General features: G+C 37.5%; 1 protein-coding gene across 2 annotated transcripts in view; it reads right to left on the reverse strand.

Moving 5' to 3' along the window:
* Positions 1-14106: 14106 nt before the first annotated feature.
* The window catches only part of LOC118717354 (ankyrin repeat and SOCS box protein 3), a 57655-nt gene continuing 46982 nt past the window's right edge, over positions 14107-24779 (reverse strand). For both annotated transcript variants that reach the window (XM_036435311.2, XM_036435310.2), the window contains exons 9-11: positions 22483-22740; positions 17816-17949; positions 14107-14806 (exon numbers count right to left, since the gene is read on the reverse strand). In XM_036435311.2, the coding sequence (XP_036291204.1) occupies positions 14601-14806; positions 17816-17949; positions 22483-22740 (598 nt within the window). In that variant the 3' untranslated portion in view covers positions 14107-14600. The remainder of the gene's footprint in view (positions 14807-17815; positions 17950-22482; positions 22741-24779) is intronic.

Raw genomic sequence — 24779 nt, forward strand, 5'->3', positions numbered from 1 at the left:
GGCTGGCCTGGCACTGCCTGCTTGCAGCACTGTACTTCACCACCACCACTGCCAGTCACCTTCCTCTGCAGGGTGACTGGCAGGGTGGTTGGGTGACCCCCAACTCCTGCTGGCACCCACCTTGGCTGGCCTGAGGCCTGGGGGTAGCTCCTGCATTGAGCTTCTGCCCTCTGGTGGTCAGTGCACATCATAGCGGCTGGTTGTTCCACCTCTCATTGCGCTGTTCAGTCAATTGGCATATTAGGTTTTTATTATATAGGATGCCAATATGTCTACAGAATCATTTGATCTGCCTTGAGGCTATGCAAGGTCACAGTGTGTCTTCTGAATTATTCAAAATTAAAGAAAATTCAGTATTGCATAACTTACTAATTAATAAAACAAACAGAAAACACAAATGGTTAATTTGAGCTTTTTCCATTAGGTATATTGGGTGTATGAGTGTATATTGAAATATTAAATTATAAAACTAAATATAAAAAATTAAGTATAACTTTAGAATTGAATATATTCTGATCAATTTCACTAAAATAAATGTATTATGTGTATTTATTTCATACAATACATACTAACCCAATGTTGGAATAAACAGAATAGTTTTCTCTCAACTATACCCATAGTAATGCATGGTACTAGTCAGTTAAACAAAAAGTATCATGCAAGCAGATGCACAGTAAGTATTTACTGAAAGATCATTACAGCTATCCTATAAGGTCCTATGGATCATATTATCTGGATCATAAGCTATTTTTCAAGTGCACCTCTCATCTACCCTTCCTGAGTGTATCTTCTGGAGATAAAGAACCACTGCCTCCTAATTCCTGATATCCCTCTCAATCACCTCTGCCCTCTTTACCTTCAATATTGCCTTGAATACAGTGCCCCCATTCCAGGCAAGGGGATGCCTAAGGTTTGGGCCAGGTGAGAGAACCTGAGAGCCTGGGCAAGGGAGGTCTATCACTTACCAACGGACACAGACAAAAGTATGGTTGTAACCAGAAGAGACAGGACATTGGGGGAGAATACGTGGTGAATGGGTGAACATAAAACACAATATACAAATGCTGTATTATATGTAGAATTGTACACCTGAAACTTACATAGTGTTATTAACCAATATCACCCCAATAAATTTAATAAAAAGTACAAACTGGCAGTTATAAAATAAGTCATCCTATCTAATAAAGAAGGAATATGCTAACTGACCATCACACCCTCATAAAAGATGGTGGCACCCAGAGTCACAAGATGGCAGCACCCAGTCCCCTCCGCCCCTTCAGGGCAGCAGGCACAGCATGGCCAGGCCTACCCCCAGGCAGGTCCGACTGCTCCACACGCCTGCCTCCAGAGTCCCCCAGTCCCCTCAGGCCCCCAGCCATCCAGGGCTGGCCCGAGGTGCAGGCAAGCCTTGGATGGTGGCTGCCAGGCCTCCCAAGGCTCAAGTAACCAGGGCCAGCCAAGGCTTGCACTGCCAGCAGTAGCAGCAGCAGAGGTGTGAAGGGGTCCCTGAGGCCTTCTGGACTGTGAGAGGGAGCAGGCCAGGCTGAGGGATCCCCCTCCAGTGCATGCACCAGGCCTCTAGTAATAATATAATGTACAGCATAGGAAATATAGTCAATACTATCCTAATCACTATGTATAGTGACTAGTCTTACCATGGTGATTACTGTATAAGGTATATAGATGTCTAATCACTATGTTGTACACTTGAAACCAATATAATATTGTGTGTCAACTATAATTTTAAAATAATAAAAAACAGGGAGGGCAAGACTTGAGATACATTTTTTGCTTATATATATTTAGTGACAACGAATAATGAATGAATCATACACTAGCATAGTATGGTTGGTGAAAAATGAACATGACCATAGTTCCTTTTCCAGGTTTTTCTGAGCTAAGTAGAAAGTGAAAATTTCAGACATCATTTGCATATGAGTCTCCTGATAGACATCCTGTGTAGAACCCAATCTAAGAAAATGATTGAAAGTGATATGGCCCTTTGGGCTATTCCTTTTAAGGAAATATCCTCTGCCTGGTGGGAACAGGAGTCAGCAACCAGCAATGCTGTACCAACTATTTAAATTAGGGCCTTCTAATAAGGACCTTCAGGTTTATGAGCTTAGAATGGTTCTTTGGATGCCAAGCATCGCCACTGGCAACTTTGCACATTATACTGCACTGGCACCTTCAATAGAGCTCAGTTATTTCATATACAACAGCAGGGATTCAGGATTCCCAGCCCTTGGTATAACTACATTATTCTCCCTAATAAACTTGGGCATTTCTTCAGCTTCTAAATCATTTCCTCTAAGCCAGAGGGAGAAAAGTTATTGAGAAGGGAGATGTACCTGACATTTCTTTTGTACAGGATATAGTAACGTTGGCTTATTGCTTAAGTCATTAATTCCCCATCTTTTTTCCAATGAGACTTCCATTTCATTAAAGGTAATAATAGTTGACAACCCCTTATGCCCTGAGTTATTTTTGCTCTATTTTCTCATGGCATATAAAAATAAAATATACACACTGCCATAGATCATCAACTCAAAACAAGCTGCTCAAGAATTTTATTAACCAATGGAAAATTATGTAGGGAGCTGTATCTCCCTTCTTGGGCAGTCTGATACGCTTCAAGTGTCCAGAAGAGGAGAATTAGCAGCCTATTGCTCCAAAGTTCATCTCCATTACTATTGTTTGAAATAAATAGAGTGCTGGTGCAATTGGACTCGTAAAGTTCCGCCAGGTCAGAGGGGAGAAAACATCTTTTCTCTGAGACCCTGTTGGATTCTGTTAGATAGAGCAGTCAACTGAGGACCTCACACCTACAAAGAATAAATTAATTTGGGGGGATAGTGAGACCAGGAGGGGAAAAACTACTTTCTGTTGATATTGGTGGTGGCTGCAATTTCAGAGTAGTTATTTATGTTGATACCTTTTCAAAGCCACCCTATTTGTACAATATGCAAAGAAAAGTTATCACCATAAACAATTACTCTGAAATTACAGATCCACCAATATCTAAAATTCTCCAAGGCTCATAACATATAAAAAATAATAATATAGGTATTCCCTCTTACATTTGTCACTAAAAGCAAATTATTCATTTTCACCTTGATCAACAGGATAATCATAGGTGTAAATTTCCCATTTTGACCCCAAAATTGTCTTTAAATAAATTTCATGCAATTTTTATGTCTATCAAGCCATTATACTTTTATTACTAAAGCAGTAATAGCAGCTTATTAGATTTTTTTAAATGCCCTATTGATCACTGAAGGTCTTTCTCCTTCCTCAAGTAGCTTTTAAATGACAGAAGTCATTGTCCATCACGATTACAAGTTATTAGTCACAGGTCATAAATATCTATTTCTTGCAGTGGGCCAATAGAGGCTTAAAATAGAACAAAATAAATAAACTGCCTTCTGAATCAGTTAAAAGCATTTCCTTTAGATTGCTCAATATTCTGGATAGTGAAAGGGTTGTCAAAACCAGTGTCATTTGCATTCTTTGAAAACAGGAACAATAAAGCTTGGTTCTGATTTTGCATTGCCAAACACATTGCACCACTAATATTGAATGGGCAAAAGTTCCTCCTGCTGAGGTTTCCCCCTCTGTCTGAATCATCCTTAAAATATGTATGGTTACTCTTTTATAGTAAAGCTGCTCTCACATCCAGAGTAAAATCTCCATCCTAAAGGACTCCTCAGTAATTTTGAGTTTGTGATACAAATTATATTAGGAGTCTTTGCAGAAAAAGAACTAAAGACTCTGAGAATGAAAGTTCAAATTGGCTGTAATGATCAATAAATAATCTCACATGGAGTTGTTCTATTGGAAATCATTAAAAAACAAAACAAACACAAAAAAACAGGTATTTTATTCCTTTGGCTCACCAGTCTTGACATCAATGAAGTCCTTTAGAACCTCGTGGAGGTTGCCATTTTTTATTTTTGTCTATTTCCTGCCCGGCATAGGCCTCTCTCATTATGACCTAAAGATGATAAAAATATCCTTTTCCTTTCCTCAAACTTCCCAACAATTTATTCATCCAAATCCTATCACATCAGACTTTGGTTTATAGTTTTTGTGTGTTCATATCTTTCTCCTACTAAGTCACTTAAAGCTATCTTCCTTTACAAACTCCATCACCCTTGTACAAAGTAGGTCCTTTAAAATGTTGAGAAGACCTACTAATTTTTAAAAAGAGATTAAAAGGCACATTAACTCATTGCAACATATGGAATTTAATTTGATCCTGATTCAAACAAATACATTAAAAAAGTGATGAGAAAATGAGAGAAAGTTGAATGTTGATTGGATATTTAGTGTGTGCATGCTCAGGAAAGGATTAATAGGCTCTGATCTCCCATCTTCAGCTGATATCTATGCAACAGGAAGTGAAGGCTAATACAGAATTGTCATTGCATGTTGAAAGCATGCTCCAATACTCTCACAGAGCCAATAATAAAAGACTAGGAGGCTTATTGGTTATATGTGGTTAAAAAACAAAAAAACAAAACAAACAAAAAAAAACTCTGTTCAATCATTAGCTGACCACTAAGCTAACCAAGCAGAATTCAGTAGCTACACACAACAAAAAATACAGACTACAAAATTAGTTAAGAAAAGTAACTAAACAATTACAAAAAGCAGCAACAAAAACTTGGGAGGAGGACGAAGAATTTAATTTCCAGAGCCATATTTTTTCATTCTACACTACTACCTAAACTTTATGCATACTTCACTTCTAACATCAAATGTGTTTTTGCTTTTCCCATATCAACCAATTCTCTGGCCAGTAGCAGGTATCCTACAACTCAGGTCAATTCTGATACTATCCACCTGGAGTTCCTGGAAGATCCCACAGGACTGCCCCCACTTCAGACCTAATGAGGCCTGTCATCAATCGAGGGTTCCCATAACCCCCCTCCTCAGGTTCAATACTTTGCTAGAATAACCCACAGAACTCAGGAAAGCACTTTACTCCCTATCACTATTTACTGTAATAATATAACTCGGGAGGACCAAATGGAAGAGCTGCACAGGGCAACACACATGGGAAGGTACAGAACTTCCATACCTTCTTCAGGTGCACCACTCTCCCCGCACTTCAAGGTGTTCACCAATCTGGAAGCTCTTCAAAGGTTGAAAATATTAACCAATACAATTAGAGAGGAGAAATCATGAGGTTTAAGAATGGACAGAAAGATGGAAAACATCTCTTTATAGATGGCATGATTAAATATTTGGGAAAACAATGATAATAAATCAATGGGGTAAAGTTACTAAAAATACAAAGACATTAGTGAAGTGGTAGATTATAATACTATATAAAATCAAAAGCTTTCATATTTACAAACCAAAACCAGTTAGAGGATATACATGGAAATCATAAAATATTTCTGAGATACGCAGAAGTAGATTTAAACATCAGGAAAGTCAAACAAACCGTATTCTTGCATAAAAAGATACATTATACAGATGTCCATTCTCTATAAATAAACATAGCTCAGCCCCAATAAAAATACTGTATTTTACTGTATATAGAAGAATTATTTAAAGTTTACCTGAAAGAACAAACCAAGGGAATAAAGCCTCCAAAAAAAACTGTCCAAGAAAAATGCAATAAGGAAGCTGGTCAATTATGTTTATACTTAAAAGTTTGGTGGAGGTGAGTAAGTAGAAGACAGGCCAACAGAAAAGATAGGAGCATATAGAAATTTAGTATCAATTAATAATAGTATCTCAAACAGTAGGGAAAAGATGGACTTTCTAACCGATAACAAACACATATGTGATTATCCAGGTATCCTAACAACATTATTTAATTATAAATCAATTTAATGATTTCTAATTAAACTTAATTAGAAATCATTAAAATTGGATCGATTCCTTCCACTAACACAGGGGTCCTCAAACTGCCTGCACTAACATGAAAAGAGGTTCATCTTGCACATTAGAGAAATGCAAAGTGAGACTATAATGACATAAATTTCTCACCTATGAGATTGGCAAATAGCCCTGAGTTTGACAATATTCTCTACTGGCACTCTCATACATTATTGATACACATCATTTGCCTATGGAAGGGAAATTGGCAATATCTAGCAAACTTGCATACAAATTTACCTTTTGACCCAGCAACCCAATTTCTAGGGATCTTCCAATGCTATGTGGTGAAGATGCAAACAGCACAAAGTTATTTATTGTAGCACTATTTGCAATAACACAAAAGTAGAAGTAATGTAAATGTCGATCAATCCGGGAAAGGTGGAATAAACTGTGGTGCATCAGCCCAGATGCTGTGAAATAAGGGCTGTCTCTATACATCATGGAACTATATATTTATAAAGTGAAAAAAGCAAGATGGTGAAAACTGTATGTACTACTTTTCTGCTTATCTAAAGAAGGGTTTTGAAAATACCCTTTTATGTTTAAAATAAATTTTAAAATAAAATATAAAAAGGCTTCTTGTGGGAAAGGGGATAAATAGAATGAGATAGTAAAAGTCAGATTTCTGTGAATATTATGTTTTTCCCCTCTACATTGAACTTTGAACTATATAAATATTCCTAATAATTATAAAGCAAAACTACTTTAAAAATTCCTAAAAGACAAAATGAAACGCATGGGTACAATTTCCCCAGCCCTAGCCTGTGTTTTAAAGTCACACTCAAGTGACTTTAAAACATAGCGATTTGACTATGCAACCCTATGGGGGTGTACAATCTGTTTTCACTACTATTATTGCTGTAATGTAGAAATTGTGTGTGAATCTTACCAAATAATAGACAAATATGTAAATTGAAGGTATCTCTGCTACACCCACAGCCAATCAGAATGAGCATGCAAATTAACCCAACAAAGATGGCAGGTTAATTTGCATATGCAGGTGCAGAGCGGCTGGGAAGGACAGGACACCTACTATGAGGGGAAAGGGGATTGGCGGAGGGAGCTAGAGGAGCAGTGCTCTAAACAGAGGCAAGGACTTTCTGGCTCCCAGGCGACTTGAATGAATAGTGTGCAAAGGGCCTCTAGTTTTGTATAAAATAAATGGGCACTTGTGCTAGGATGACATGACTCAGTGGTTGAGCACTGACCTATAAACCAGGAGGTCACAGTTCGATTCCCAGTAAGGGCATAAGCCCAGATTGTGGAGATGCAAGAGGCAGCTGATTAATAATTCTCTCTCATCACTGATGTTTCTATCTCTCTCTCTCCCTCTCCTTTCCCCTCTGAAACAAAAAAATAAATAAACAAACCAATTGGCACCTATTAAAAGTAGAATTTTCAACATATATGAAAGGAAATACACCCTGACTGGTGTGGCTCAGTGGACAAAGCCTCAAACCTTGTATCCAAGGATCATGGGTACAGTTTCCCCAGCCCTAGCCCTGGTCAGGCATGGTTGATAGGCAACCAATCAATACGTCTCTCACATTCTCTCTCTCTCTCTCTCTCTCTCTCTCTCTCTCTCTCTCTCTCTCCCCCCCACCCGCCCCATCCCTCCTTTTTCTTTTTCCCCTCTTCTTCCTTTTTAATCTCTCTGAAAATCAATGAAAAAAATATCATCAGGTGAAGATTAACAACAAAAAGTAGTCCTTGACTTCTGGAGATACACACTAAAATACTTACTGATGATATGTCTGGAATCTGCTTCAAAATGGCTATGGGACAGAGAAAATTGTTGGAGGAAGGAAATAGTTAGGTGATGGATACATGAAAGTTCATTATACAATTCTCTATTTTTTTTCATAATAAAAAGATAAAAAGAGTAATTAAATATGCAATTATATCAATATACATAAACAAATACCACACTAAGACATTTAAAAGTGAGCTTAATAAAACCAAATAATTACAAGAAGGTGAAAACCATAAGAATTTAAATGTGTTATTGTTTAAAGCCAAGAAAATAATTTTAAGTATGAAAACCAAAATCTAGACTATACCACTACTAATTAATGCATCTATTTATGGAACTACTCTGCCTTGGAGTTGTTATCTTTGACACACATTATTTGATACAATATTCTGTAATATAACCTCACAAGTATTATACCTTTTTTAATTGTGATTCAAATCATAGTCATATTTAGTCACCAGATGGACTTTCTTCTTTACCTATTCCATCACGTTAAAAAAAAAAAAAGTGAATTAGCACCTTTTAATGATTCATGATAGACTTTTATCATACACACAGGTGAGCAGTGAAGAGAAGGTTATGCTAACCATTGGATGGTAAAAGAGACAAACAGATGCTATTCACAAGTCTCAGTGTGCCAGTGACAATTACCACCTGTTCTGCTTCACTATTAGCTATGCATGAAAAAGAAAAATCATGCCGACACTAATCTTTCCTGCAACAATGGCATTTGTAATGCCTTCATTAAAAATAGGTACAATACATAGTTATAATAGTTATGCAAAGGATATGCAATTGCATGACTCTCCTGGGCTGGGACCAGATGACTAGCTCGGGTTCACAAAGATATCACCTTTTCTTTACAAATAGGAGGGAGTGATTGTTTGCTTTATGCAGATTTCTAAGAGGGAAAATTTCAACCCAAGAACTGCCTCATTATTTCTCATTCTTACTAATTCAGAATTTGTGATATCTCATGGCTTGGGCTTGGATACAGATATTATTAACAGGATTAAGAAAAGACTTCATCATATTATAGAATTATAAAGGTGGTTTGGCTAAGACAAGAAATACTTCTCAAACTTGTATGCAGATTTTTAAAAAACTGAGGTATTAAGAGAATATTTCAACATGTAGGTTAACATTAATACTGGGTGGATAATGATTATCACTCCAACTCCTTTTCTTCTTTATTTTCCGCTGAGTATTAAAATATTTTTCTTTTAAAATTAAAAGCTTAAAGTTATTATTGGCCCTAGCCTGTTTGGCTCAGTGGATAGAGCATTGGCATGCAGACTGAAGAGTCCCAGGTTTAATTCCCATCAAGGGCACATGCCCTGGTTGTGGGCTCTCTCCCCATTAGGGAGCATGCAGGAGGCAGCCAATCAAAGATTCTCTCTCATCATTGATGTTTCAGTCATCAATCTCTCTCTCTCCCTCTTCCTTCGTCTCTAAAATCAATAAAACTATATATTTTTAAATGTGCTATTATTGTTACGGTTATATGAGAAAATTTTAGATTTTAGCATAGGGGCAGGTTAACAAATACCTTTTATTTAAAATTTAAATGTTTTATTCACTAAAGCAACTGCAGAAGATATGTACTTAGCATCTGTGCCCAAAGTATCTATTTCCATTTAAAAATATAATTCATACTGAGCCCCTCCCACTTGAGCATAAATTACTGGCATGTTGTTGCAAATATAGCCATATATATTTCTAACAATATGTGAAAAAATACTAAGCATAATCAATTTCATCTCATTAAAATCACAGGTTTTGACTGACTCCAACAACAACAAAAAAGTTTACTTATGGTAAGGTACTGTGTTTTAATAACTACTTGTCATTTGAAAACAACAATAAATACAGATGAGGATAAACAAACTAATTTACCTCAAACAGAGAAACAAGGAAAGACAGTACAACAAGAAATCTCAACAGTTGCACACAGAAATATTCAATTCCCTTTAAATGTTTTGTTAAAACAATGAAAAAGGATACAGAGCGAAGGAAAGCATGTTTGTAAAACTATCATGATTTTAAAAGCATAATAGTTTTAAAGTAATTTTAAAAAATTAATCATTTCTAAAATATATTTTTATTTATTTCAGAGAGGAAGGGAAAGAAAGAGAAAAGAAACATCAGTGATGACAGAGAATCATTGATTGGCTGCCACCCACACACTCCACACCAGGAATCAAGCCTGCAACCTGGGCAGGTGCCCTGACCAAGACTCAAACCATGACCTCCTGGTTCACAGGGTGATACTCAATCTCTGAGTCACACCGACCAGGCCAAAAATTAATCATCCTGTATAATAAAAGCCTAATGTGCTAAGTGTCCAACTGTTCAACCAGTCGCAACGACGTGCACTGACTACCAGGGGGCAGACGCCCCAGCCAGTAGGTTAACCTGCTGTTGGGGTCCAGCCAATCGGGAGTAGGTGAGACAGGCCAGACACGCCCTGGGCAAATCCATGCACCAAGCTGGTTTCAGCCCAATCCCCACAGGCCAGGCCAAGGGACCCCACCAGTGCATGAATCCATGCACCGGGCCTCTAATATTTAAAATAGTGCTTGCAAAACTCTTAAGCCCTCAAGAATAGGCCATATTTACCTTAAGTAATGAAACACAGCCTTATTGTAGCAAGACTGTGTGGGTGTAAAATCAGAAAGACAACATTAGCTCATAGAATGTAGCACTCCTTTCCTGATGCAGGTACACCGCTCTTAGCTACCTTACAGATAACTTACCCCAGGTCATATAGAATCATGAGTAATGAGATCTCTTGGCTTGGGCTCTCACCTATACCTTAGTCTTGATATCTGTTATGTGTAACTGGCTACTTGGGATAAGAGAGCTGGAAAGAAGCAAGTGCTCTAGTACAGGGAATTTCAGAGGAATTCATAGTACCTTAGATACTATTAAAATATTCCCACTTCACAGGAAAAGCTTAGAGATCCCTTTTGGCTTAGAGATTCTCATTAAATTGAATATATGAATGAAGCAACGGGGCTCAGCTTCCACTTGCTTTATATAGATAATGAACTTGTGAAATTAGAAGACAGTGCATAGTCTTACTGGTTATTCCTTCAGATTGTTAGATCTAAAACAATGACCATGAAACTAAAATCAGCCACATTAGTAGCAACGTTACTAGCCTTGTAACCATTTTCACCATTTAAAGTCTTTCCAAAAGAGAGTAGGCACCTGCTAGTAATAATTGTACCAAAGAGTTAGTTCCTCTACAAACATATATTTCTATGATAAAGAAATATAGTCTAGCCAGTTCCAGGTTCAATTCCGGTCAAGGGCATGTACTTTGGATGCAGGCTCAATTCTTAGTCCTGTTTGGGGCATATGCAGAGGCAACCAATCCATGTGTCTCTTCCACATCAATGTTTCTCTCTCTGTGTCCCTCTCTCTCCCTTCCACTCTCTCAAAAAAAAAAAAAAAAAAATTAATAGAAAAATATCCTCAGGTGAGGATTAACTAAGAAACAAAACAAAACTCATGTTGCCCTGGCCAGTTTTCCTCAGTGGTTAGAATGCTGGCCTGCAGACCAAAGGATCTGGGTACAATTCCCAGTCAAGGGCATGTACCAGGGTTGCAAGCCTGATCGCAGCCCAGGGAGGGGTGAGTGCAGGAGGCAATCAATGTGTCTCTCTCACACAGATATCTCTCTCTCTCTCTCTCTCTCTCTCTCTCTCTCTCTCTCTCTCTCTCTCTCTCAGGAGGCAATCAATCAATGTGTCTCTCTCACACAGATGTCTCTCTCTCTCTCTCTCTCTCTCTCTCTCTCTCTCTCTCTCTCTCTCTCTCTTTCTCGCTCCATCTTCCACTTTCTCTAAAAATCAACAGGGGAAATATCCTCAGGTGATGATTAAACAAAAAAATACTCATATGTCTTCAAACTGTACCTGATACAATACTTAGATACATAAACATTGCAATTTTCACATAGGTTACAGATGGACTTAGGTGTAAAGAATAGACTTAGAGTTACCAACTGGTTATCTATCTATATACATAAAAGCCTAAGTGACCTTTATGACCAGTTGATTGAACGACCAGTTGCTATGATGAGCACTGACCACCAGAGGGTAGACGCTCAATGCAGGAGCTGCTCCCTGGTGGTCAAGGCATTCCCACAGCCAACCTCCCTCGGTCTGCCAACCTCCCGTGACCCCTACCTCCAGCCAGTAGGCCCTGACCGGTCCAACTGGGGTTGGCCAGCCAACCTCTCACCCCACTCAGCACAATCGGGACTGGGTGAGTTAGGTCTTGATCAGCCCCAATCACCAGCCAGGCCAAGGGAATCCACCTGTGCACGAATTCATGCACTAGGCCTCTAGTGTGTGTGTGTGTGTGTGTGTGTGTGTGTGTGTGTGTGTGTGTGTAAAAGTCTAAGTAACTGTTCAACTATTCGACCATTAGTTATGATAAGCACTGACCACTAGAGGGCAGATGCTCAACGCACAGGCCTGGAAACACAGAACAGACTGATGAATCTCAGAGGGAAGTGGGGAGGAGGCAGGGCAGAAAGAGATTAACCAAAGATCTTATATGCATACTAAAGGCTCAGTGCATGGATTTGTGCACCAGTGGGGTCCCTTGGCCTGGCCTGCAGGGATCAGGCTGAAACCGGTAGTCCAACATCCTCTGAGGGGTCCCGGTTTGCTGAGAGGGCAAAGGCCAGGCTGAGGGACCCCACCAGTGCACAAATCCATGCAACAGGCCTCTGGTATGTTATAAATATGACACAGACTGCCTATCAAGGATTATCAGTCATAGATGATCATGGAACACAGGAGAATAACTGATCTCTGGGAAGTTGGGCCAACAGAAAGTTGCAAATCAACACCTGTTTTACTTGGTGAAGGGATGAGTAAATTTTAAAGGAACAGTGTCTAGGTTACCACTTATATCAAATGATATAACAGGAAGGATCAGCAGGAAATATACTTAAAGGATAACATCAGATCAAGGAAGTGTGAACTCTTGGCAACTGTCATTATAGCTGATCTGTGATACTCTGGTAATATGTACCACCATTAAAGAACTATTGCATGGGGTTCCTCATTAGGCTTACCATGTTAAACAGTATTAAAGCACTGTGCCTGCAGGGCAGAGCCTAAGCATCACACTAACTAGATGTCTCATTTTGATCAGAAACTGTAACTCTTAACTAACCCACCATTAGATTCTTTCAGATTTCTCACTGACTCCCTGCTATAGATCATAAACTCATAAATATTTTATTATAAAATTGTCTGAAAGATATTATATACAGAAAGTAAAATCACTTGTTTTAAAACTAAGGGCTTTAAATGTCTCTGAAATATTAACTTTCAGATTTTTAAGAATAAGAGCTCAATGATAAGTTATGAACAGCTGAATTTTTATTACATATTTGAACAATGAACAAAAACAGATGAAAAGACTCATCCTCAAATGTAAACATTTTATGTACATTTAGCCCTAGGGGGAAAAAAAAACTGGTTATACACAAAATTAGAAACTTAAGAGTTTGGAAAAATGAAGATTAGGACAACACTTTAAAAATACTACATAGCAAATACATTCTTGGAATTTATTAAATTATCAGAATTTCCACCTGGTTTTCTGCCTGTACACACACATTTAAACTCTATCTCCACTCCACAGGCAGCAACTAAAGTTCTAACCATCGCCGAGTTCAGTCTGGACATTAATTAACAATGCCCGCATCATTTGGTCCTCTGGACATTAATACCTCCGTCACTTGGCCTGCCTTCATTGCTGCTTTTATCAAACAGCAAAGGACCATCAGAGATGGACCTGCTGACCCATTTCCATCTATTTTAAGCCGTAGGATCATAATAGGACACAGACTTGACCTTCTTTGGACCCCATCTAGCTGTCTATCATGACGGTAATGCTTTCATAACCTTTCTCTCGAAGTTGATCCCCAGAGCTTCTTATCATAGCTCACTTGATCCAGTGTTCAGTCCTCTCTGACTCTAGATTCAGAAGGAGCAACTGTAAAATCAATGAGGTGGTGTCTCATTAACCTAGGACTCTGAGGTCTAAATTTCATGGACTATTTGACAACCTATGTAGATAATAAAAAGGAAAAGTGCTATAATATTAAGAGAATTGACAACTGCTTCATAGGATCAAAGCTGCCCTATGATTTGGAGGATGAATGGAGCTTGAATGTTTGTATGTGATATTAAGTGACACAGCAATACATACCTTTCTGCCCTCCCAGTCTCCTGTTTAGTATTTTAAATGTGGCAAAATGCCTATTTATCCCAATAACAACCTAATTTTTTTAACTGAGGTTAGGTCTGTTCTTGCCTTTGCAGAAAGAGTCTTTTTAGGCAGAGAGACTATCAAGGAACTGAAAAAAAGAAAAGAAAAGAAAAAACAACAAGAGCAAAATGATTCATTTTCTACATTCTTTTCTTTTAAATTCTTTCCTGAGTTTACCTGTGTGAAGCCAATATCAATTCTTCACAAAGGTGACTGAAGAGATAAGAATTAAATATAATTCTCTTATAAATATGAGATGTTCAACCTCGAATAAATTAATAGTAATAAATTCTACCACTGTGTGTACACTTCTATTGAAGTTTTAATTCATTCCATTCTAAGCTCGTAGCCCCACATAAACACAGAATCATAGGTGGAAATATGCCATGTTTAGCACTAGAAGCACTATCTGGTTAGATAAATGAATATCACAAATTAAATTTACTGGTGATGAAATTGTAATAAAGTAATGTAAGCTGGGTTTAAATATTTTTTACCAAGAAGGTCCTTGTTGCATCAAACTAATACCACCCATAAAAAACCTAACCAACCACTCAAACGAAAATAATCTTTTGAGCCTATAAAATCATGAATACTTTATTCTCCGTGCTTCTGAAGTCTTGGTGGTTTTCAGAGTAAGACAGAGTAAGTGTTAAGTAGCTTCGCTGGTTTCTCCATCTTGAGTAACTGCCAGTTCGGGAACTTCGTTCATCCTCAGGACATCTGAATAGAGCAGGTAATTATGTAGGCTTCTGGGAAGTGGCAACTGACGGATAAACTTATCAGACCGTAGGTGTTCTGGTTTTAGAAGGGACCGAATTTCCAAACGACAAAGGTGGGTCAGGGATGGAACAGCAGCTGGAGAAACAAACCGAACAAGGAAGATGAAAAAATTTTAAACATTAAGGTAAATGCCTTTTTCCTCTCATCTCTATGTATCAAACAGTAAAAGAGAAGTGATATGTTACTCAGTCTTTGAAAGAATGCTTGGGCCAGGATGACCGCAATAAACTCTGTTTTACAGTCTTCACCTGGTTCCTCTCTCTCCAGTTGCTGGCCACACATGCAAAGCCAATACCCAGGGCCATATAAAATTAAATGTTCAAATTCTAAAGATCTGGCAATACCAGTTTGTATTTAAAAATTTAACCTTAAAAAATGATAGGTCACAACAACAAACATTACATCCCTTTTTTATTCTGTTTCTTTGCAAGTCATCTCCATCCAGACTTAGCATATCTTATATAATAAATATGTAATATGCAAATTGACCCTCACGCCCTCACCAGATAGCTGCCTACAACCAGGCGGGCAGGAGGATTAGTGAGAGACAACCAAATGACTAAACAAGCAGGCTGTGAGGAGTGACCAGGCTGGCAGGGAGGGCAGTTGGGGCGACCAGGCTGGCAGGGGCAGCACTAAGGGGTGGGTAGGGGTGTGCAGTTGGGAGCAACCATGCCTGCGCGGGGGGGAAGGGTAGTTAGGGGCAATTAGGCTGGCAGTGGGGGCAGTGAGGAGTGACTACGCCGGCGAGGTTGGGGAGAAGGCAGTTGGGGGCAACCAGGCCAGCAGGGAGGGGCAGTTAGGGGCGACCAGGCCAGCAGAGGGCAGTAAGGGGTGTCCAGGCAGGCAAGCAGGTGAGTGATTAGGAGCCAGAGGTCCAGGACTGTGAGAGGGTGCAGGCTGGGTTGCGGGGACCACCGCCCTCCCCCTGCATGAATTTCATGCACCAGACCTCTAGTTAAGTGACAGGCAACCTTTAACCTTTTATTCTTATATGGAATTCTCCAATTTTGTTTACTTGGTTGTATGTACTGACAGAAGAATGATCCAAAATAGAGTACTTGTTACAGGAAGTTTTATTAAAAATCAAAACAATGATCAAAATAAACCCAATTCTTAATGTATCATGCTTATTAATGCCAGCTCTACAATAGCCAGAACTGCACATACATCGCACATACCCACTTATCTATACTTCCCAAAACCATGCATTACTGGCCTGCCCTCTGCCACATTCAAATGACCTAAGATGATGATTATTACCTTACACAACCTCTACCTAGTGCCTAAGCACGAAGCCCTGGGTGGATCCAGTCTATTGCAGGGTAATGTACTCATACACAATTTTTACCTCCATCTGGACAAACCTGCTGTATGTTAAAGTCTTCCAAGCAAACTCTCACATATCTTTACTGATAAGCTGCAATAATTTTCCCATTTGACATATGCTCTTTTGATTTTTTGTTCCCAAGTCCATTGCCCCGTAGTCTATCAGTTCTGAATGGATAACTGTCCTCTACTGCTGAAGATACATAATTAGTAAAAGCACATGCAATTCTCAACATTAAGGATTGCATGCCAGTGAGTTTTCCAACATTACCGCTTTAAAAATTATGCACTAGAAGGCTCAGAGAAACCAGATTACTTTTTTCTTCAACAGAAACCTCTCCAACAGTTTGAATATATCTCAGTTCAAGAGCATATTTTCCTGAAAATCTGTTTTTGATTGAGAAAATTTACTTAAATGTAATTATCTGAGAAATAAGACATTTCTACAAATGCATAAGCTCACTTGTTAAAAGCCTATTCAACATGTTTTATGCAGTTACATTTCATGTAAAAATAGCAGGGAAGAAATAATTTTCTTAAGATACATAATCTGGTTAACAAAATGAAGTGAAAGTGAAATATATCTGAATAACAAAATAGGAATATTTGCATATGTTATGTTTAGTTTAAACTGGTTTCCTTATATAAAATCTCCTACTACATGCTCTGTAATTGTTTTAATTAGCTTATAAACTTTTTTAAAAATATTATATTGATTTTTAGAGAGAGGGGAATGGAGAAGAGAGAACCATCAATGTGAGTGTGTAACATGGATCAGCTGCCTTCTGCATGCCTCCTACTGGGGACTGAGCCTATAACCTGGCCATGTGCCCTCATCGGAAATCAAACCAGTGTACAGATGGTGCCCAACTGAGCCACACTAGCCAAGGCTTAAAAACTTTTTAATAAGCTAAGGTAAGTTGAGAAGTTATTTTAAAACAGTCATAAAATATCAATTTGAGAGTGATTTGAGAATTTGTTTTAAAACAGTCATATAAAATATCAATCAATTCATAGAATTTTCACCCAGCTCACCTCCATACTTATACCAACACATCAGCATGCATTCAGTAAGGACAGGTAAAAATAAAAAATGGTAATACTTCCTTTTAGAAATGATAAAATATTTTAAAAAGAACTCAAATACAAACATATCCTGGAAAAGAAAATTAAGCTTAGCATTTTTTCTAACAAAGTAAACATTCACTAACAAGATTTTTAGGATTCATTTTGTTTACATAATCCTTACTAAAACTAAAAGAATATCATTAAATAAAAATATCAGCCGGGACCGGTTTAGCTCAATGGATAGAGCGTCGGCTTGGGGACTGAAGGGACCCGGGTTCGATTCCGGTCAAGGGCATGTACCTTGGTTGCGGGCATATCCCTAGTAGGGGGTGTGCAAGAGGCAATTGATCGATGACTCTCTCTCATCGATGTTTCTAACTCTCTATCTCTTTCCCTTCCTCTCTGTACAAAATCAATAAAATATATATTTAAATATATATATATCAGTAAATACCTCCTTTTCTTTATATGACCTTTAGGCTAACCTTATAAAATCAAATATAATTTTTGTTGAAGGAAATTATTATGATCCCCCTTCCCAGTCCCATCCTTTCTCCACATAAAGAAAATGCAAATAATGCCCTACTTAATATATTCTCCAACTCTCATTACTTAAAATTACAATAGAGCTAGAGAAGGAAGAGAAGAAAACATAGTTACGTGTCTCTAAAAACTGTACTTTCTTACCAATATGTTGCTGTAGAGCCCACGAGGAATTTGAGACACGAGCAGAGAGCTTCTCTTCAACAGCTGGAGGAAGTCTCCTCCAATTAGTAAACTCCAAAGTAAAGATAAGGGTGTCATCGCTGACTGAGTCAATCCTGTGTTAGCAAGATGTTAACGCATCATTAGACACAAAATACATCAAGGATTCATCCTGAAAATAAACACCACGTACCTATTCTTACAACACCTTACTATGGAAGGCAGAAAACTGCAGCATAGAAAATATTCACGTAATTGGAGGCAAGTTCAGTGGATATGAATAATCATCTATAGGTTGTTAAAGCAAACAGAACTGACTCTGTGGGGGTTGTTTCATAGATGACAAGAGGAAACGCTACTTTCAGAGAGGGCAGGAAGGAACCTTCCTTCCCACTCCCCAGAGCAGTGTTAAGAAAAGATACAGCAACCAGTATCCTCAGTATCCTCAGCAGATTTGCCATTATCTCCTCCCAAATGGGCCATCTTGCTTTAAAAGTCCTGAAAGGATAAAGCACAAATACCCAAATTCATCCCTAAACTAAATATACGGGAGAGACAGCTTGTTTCTGCCCAACTCCCGGGAATGTGCAACTGCTCTCCTCTAAGAACCTTCTGCATTATAGATTCAGCTCTAAAGAATGTAGCAGAGTCAGTTTTGTCTCTAAGAACCAAAAGCAAGTCTTCAGAACAGTTCTCCCTCTATTTCTACAAAATAATTTCAGATTTCCTACCAACCTACCCAAAAGAGACTTCCCCAAATTTTATAAGAATTTGAATCTAATGGAAAGAGCACTGGTCTAAGACAGTTTCTGATTTCTAATATACCTCCACTATTTACAAACATGTTGCTGAAATTCTTCAAGTCCTCTAAAATGAGAATAATATTCAACCTATTTCAGTGGACTAACTGTGAAATAATATGAGAAAATACAGTAAACATACTTTTAAAACTATGAAACGTTATATAAGTTTGATATTACTAGAACTGGTTTGAAATTTTCATTGGGCCTGATAACATGAAATTTAGTCAAAGTTTAATGAGAACTATACAATCTGACAATTACTCAATTAGGTATTCCCCTGCCATCACACTGTCTAAAGAAAAAGAAAGTGATTAGGGACTCTAGTAATTACTTTAAAAAGAGAAATTCTTTTCAAGATCATTTTTTGGTTTGTTGATTGTTTGGACTCATTACTGAGCAAGGACTAAAGAAGAGGGAAATAAAAAGAAAAAAAGAAACTGAATAAAATGTTCTAAACTTGTCATCTCAAAAACAATTTACTTTTTGTAATCCAGGGTCAAAGTGACTGACTAATGAGAAATGACTTATCAGAGTATGAAAATTATTTCCCAAATTCTTAATTCTCTAATACGCAGACTTTTATTTAACAAAGAACTCGACCTTGCACAAATGCTTTAGGAAAAACTTCACTACTCAAGAACCTTTCAATTAAATCACAACTTTGAGGAAATACTAGAACAAATAAAACGATAAAGTACATTCAAAGGCAAAAAAAATTGCTTGACTTTCTAGGAACTCCACACCAAGGGTTACTTGGTTCTGGGTCTTTATTTCTTTTGTAATAGTTTCATTTTTCTGTATTAATGTGCTTTAAGTCACACTGGGACCAAATACTAAGTCATTTTTACTCAGTTATTTAAACACACACACACACACACACACACACAAAATAAATCTGTTTACACGGCTTCAGATAAAATAACTAATTTTACCAATGCTGATAATGCCACTAAAAATGTATTATTACTGTACTACGCTGACCATTACCTAATACAAAGCAGTTGTACAATCATAAATGAATGACAGTTAATCAACTAAATGCACGGGTGACATTTACTTCCTATTACTTCAGTTGGAGGCACCTAGTGTTGCATTTAAAGTTGAAAAAATATTTCAACTCTGTAGATTATATTGTGATAGGCAATTATTCAGCCAGATACATTTTTAAAGAACATTTAAGACAAAAAATACCTAGGAAAGACATGTATAATTTACATGACAAGATTAAACAACTGACTTACATGTGATATAAATAAGATATAACCAAAATCCAGTTTAACAGCATATTGGAATTTTATGGAAGAATTTTTCTTATAACAGCTCTATGAATGTAAATTTGATCAAAGGAAGCAAAACATTTATCATATTCAGTGTAAACACTGGCTTTATCCACTCAATAAAATATTAGAGAACAAAAATTTGATCATGTTAAACATTTTTTTTGAAGTGAAATTTTCTAATGAATATAAAGTTACCCGTTCTGAGTCAACTATATGCAATTGGCATTCTCAATCCAGATAGCTGCAAGTTTTACAATTTACTTCAAAGAAATTTGTAGTTTATGGGTTCTTAATTCCTTCATATTCTAACCCATCTAATAAATAAATATAGCTTATACTATATTTAATGGCTTATTACCACAAAAATTATCAAATGGGCTATTTACATTGGGGGGAAGGAGGCCTCTCAGAACTGAATGGGAGAGTTTATTTTACAAAACCTTCTAGGAGAATAAATCTAAATAATTTCCTCTCCTTCCGGTAGTCTATGTAATTGGCTGAGAAGAAAAGGAAAAAGGGCAATATTTAATTTTTCCCCCTGCATAGGTTCTTCCTAATTGAGGAGCAAACCAGAGCAAGATAAAATGGCACAGATACCCCAAGATAGGCAAACGATTAAAATACCTGAAATCATGTGATATAACTACCACATCCCCATGAATACACAGGCTAAGGCAGCATAGCACAGTGATTAGAAAGACAGGCTTGAGCCATACAACAAGACAACAAGTCAGGGGCATGTACATTGGTTGCAGGCACATCCCCAGTAGGGGATGTGCAGGAGGCAGCTGGTCGGTGCTTCTCTCTCATCAACGTTTCTAGCTCTCGCTCTCTATCTCTCTCCCTTCCTCTCTGTAAAAAATTAATAAAATATATATATATTTTTTTTAAAAAAGAGAGAGAGTAAAGGGGACACACTGTCAAGGCTGTCTGCCCTTAGCCACCTGTCTTTTGAGCTAGAGTTAGGGGTAATCCTAGAATGGTAAGGGGCAACTGCGGCTAGCTGTCAGGTGCCCAAACACAATAAAATTCACTAAGTAAAATGCTATGGGTACTTAAATAGCTTTATTAACAGCTAGACACTGCATTCATTAGCGAGTGTTTATATCTCAGTTATGTGTGAGTGTGTATCTGTTAATAAATAAGTACAGTATATATACAAATAACTTTTTAAAATCAAAGACTTCTAAATAAACTCCCAATAATCTTTTTTTTCATCCAATTATCTTAAAAATACAATGTTTCAGTGAAAATGTATTGAAAAAATATAGAGGGAAGTGCACAAATGAGCATTTGACAGATAACTATGTATTAATCAGCTATTGGAGAAAGGAGTGAATACTATCAGGGACTCAACCTGCTCTAAACTAATTAAAAAGTAACATGGCGATGAGAATGTGTATCTAAATTTGCTTTTGCTTCTATATTCCTCAAACCACCTACAACAAAGCCCTAGGCAGAAAACCTCTGCTGAGTGAAAATAACTGAATTCTTTACATTGGCAGATATAATAAAAAGGGGAAATACTGGAATATTGCCAAATAAAGACCTGCTCTTCACATATAGATGGGGAAGCCACCGGGTATAAAAGAGAATCTCCAGCAATCCAAACTAAATTTACAAGTAAGGACCATTCAGTTACCTGGATGAACCTCTTTTGAAAAGATAAAAAACAAAATATCAAAATACTTTTTCTGCTGACACAGAAAACCTCAATGTATGCTTAAACATTATTTTAGTAAATGATAGTTTCTGAAGCACAAAACTTAAGAAAGTTTTATTGAAATTTTATAAAATACCCCTAGTCCTCTATTTTCCTAGGGAGTTGTATTTTATCTTCCCACTTGAATTATCAGGTCAAAAGAGTTTTCTCCCTGCTACAACTACCTTCTCAGCCCTGACTAGACACTGACAACTTTTACAAAGGCTAGAGGCTGTGGAAAGGTTTTCCTCTTCTTGCCCAAGAAAAATCCGGACCCAATTTTCCTATAATCATTTGTAGAGGCTACCCTTCTGAGGAACTACCTGAAGTAAACACGTTTGATCCTCAGCTACTTCAGAAACTAGTACTTAGTAAGGGAGACAATGTTCAAATCAACAAAATGCTGTAGAACAGGAGGACTCAGTCTAGCTGACTAGGGGATACCAGAAGTCTACAAAGCAGCTACATTCTGTCAGAGGAATTTTAATGGGGCATGAGCGGTGATCTAAGTAGAAGAAATATCCATCTCAGAAGAGTTTATTGGCATTAATACAATCAGTGATTCAACCTTCTGTAAATTAAACAAAAAGTAGCGTGGAGATGAGAGAATATGTATCTAACTTTGCTTTTGCTTCTATATTCCATAGGCATAATTCCTTTCTACTCCCTACCAGTCATGGCCTACCTTTTTAAGGAATTTATCCCTACATTCAATCTCGCAATTAGCAGCCCCCCAATCCAGCCATCAGAGTCACATACACACACATACTCATCCCAACACCAGATCTCAAGAAATTGAGGGAACTTAATATAGTATTTATATTCACTCAAAAAGGTAAAGTCCACTATTGTAGGATTTCTTACCAAGAATTGCATAGAAGATTCAGTGGGTCAAATCCAGCAAGCAGGAGAGATGGTAACCATTCCTTATATTTTGTCTGTGCTTTAATTGCATGCTTTATAAATTCAGACATATGATTCCATGATACCAATGGGCAACCTTTCTTCAAAAAGTAACGAAATACTGAAAACCTCTCATACTTCAGGCAGTATGCCAAATGACGTTCATTTAGATTGGCTCCATATTTAAAAAGAATTTTCACAGTTCCAAAAAATTCACCCCTCCATCAAAAGAGAGAGATAAAAGAAGTTAGACTTTTGCATAAAAAAATAAATGTTACAAGTAATTACTAGTAGTTACAGCTGGAAAATAAGAACAGCATATGGGATAGTGGGTGATTTTTACATATCTAGTACATTTGAGAGTAGGGAACTAGGGACAGAGAGAGTTTTACTTTTTAATTTCCATCCCCTCCCCCCGCATGGTTTTTAATCTTAACTATAAGCACATGATGCCCTTAGGATTCTAAACATTCATCTTAAGTAAATAATTTTAAAAATTATCATTGACAAATAGAAAACTTCTCAAAACTGTGATTTTTTATACAATTAAGTATCTCTAATACAAAATATTTGCCAAACCAAGTTATTAAACTGTAATCTGTCTCTAAAGACTCATTCTAGGAATTGCCAAAACACCATTTCCTTTAGCAATTACCTTAGTCAATGTGCCCTTTACTTTCAAATTCCTAATGGTAAAATATAATCATCTAGAAAAGCTGTTTTTAATTAAAAAACATTTAACTTATAGCTTCATTTCTAAATTAATCTACTTTATCATGTACTTTTACAGAATAAAAGTACATCATTTTTTTATCTATTAAGCTGTTGCTGTTTTCTTAGTAGTTTATCATCCAATATTGGTAAATTCTGGTTAAACTGATTGAAAATAAGTGCAAATTCTTTTTTGAGAGAGCTAACTGGCAAGATGTATCAAAAGAAGTATCATAGCAAAGCTGTAAGAGCACAGACCGAAGCCAGCCTGCTCAACTACTTACTAACATGGGACTCTGAATAAGTCATTTAATCTTCCTGGCACACAAAATTAGCATTGTATAAATATTTGTTGCATGAAACATTAGTCCCTGAAAATGATCCGTATAAAAAAGGCTCCAAAATGAAAATATTTGAGAAACCCTATAATACAGAGTGATTCCAAAAAAAGAAATACAAGGTAAATATATTTTTAAACAGTATGCCAGTTGTATTTTCAAGTTATATGCTAAAACCTCCAGAAACCTGAGAATACCTTTAAAATTAAAGCAAAGAATTCAATTATTAACCTGAAATAAGCATAATAAAAAGTAAAAAATACCCCAAAATCTGTAAACAAAGTAGTATAATATTATAAACACAAGATCAAACTTTTCAAGCCCTTCAAGAAAGAAACCTATTTAACATTACTTAACCCTATGCTTCCCAAACTTAACTATTTTATCCCATGTAATATTTATTAATGATCTATAGAATTAGTATTGTACAAAAACGCACTTTGGAAAACCCAGCTCTAAACTTCTTCCAATTACCTTATTGCCTTATGTTAGAAGAGACAAACCACATGCTAAAAGGCTTATAAAACTGCCTAATGCTACATTTATTAACACATTTCCAACAAAACTACCAATAATATGGTGAATAATAAACATAAAATGGAAAATCATAAAATCTGTCAGCATTCCCTGAGCTTCTGAGAAGACTGAAGGTCTCAAATCCTAACATATAAAAACCCTGGGTCAGTTGGTCAGCCTCCAGTAACGACCGGAGGTTGACCAACTAGTAGTCAGGGCTGGCCCCACCCCCAAGCAAGTGGTTAGGGGCAATCAGACAAGAAGGCAGAGTGGTTAGGGGTGATCAGATAGGCAGAAGGCCCATCACCGGGCTGGCCCCGCCTCCAAGCAAGCAAATAGGGGTAATCAGGCAGGCAGAGTGGTTGGGAGTGATCAGGTAGGCAGACCAGTGATTAGGGGTGATCAGGAAGGCAGGCAAGAAGAGGTTAGGGGAGATCAGGCAGGCAGATAGCCCCTCACTGGGCTAGCCTCACCCCTAAGCAAGTGGTTAGGGGCAATCAGACAGGGAGGCAGAGTGGTTAAAGAGTGATCAGGTAGGCAGACAGCCCCTCACATGACTGGCCCTGTGCCCCACCAAAGAAAGAGGGAGGCCCAGGCCAGCCAAGCCATTACACCACAGCCTTTTGCCTGCAGAGGGAGGACACCGAGGGCTGGGGGGGGGGGAGCAACTCTGCACAGATGGCAAGAGTGACA

Source organism: Pipistrellus kuhlii, unplaced genomic scaffold (genome assembly GCF_014108245.1).
Source record: "Pipistrellus kuhlii isolate mPipKuh1 unplaced genomic scaffold, mPipKuh1.p scaffold_m20_p_13, whole genome shotgun sequence".
In the NCBI taxonomy this organism is placed as follows: domain Eukaryota; kingdom Metazoa; phylum Chordata; class Mammalia; order Chiroptera; family Vespertilionidae; genus Pipistrellus; species Pipistrellus kuhlii.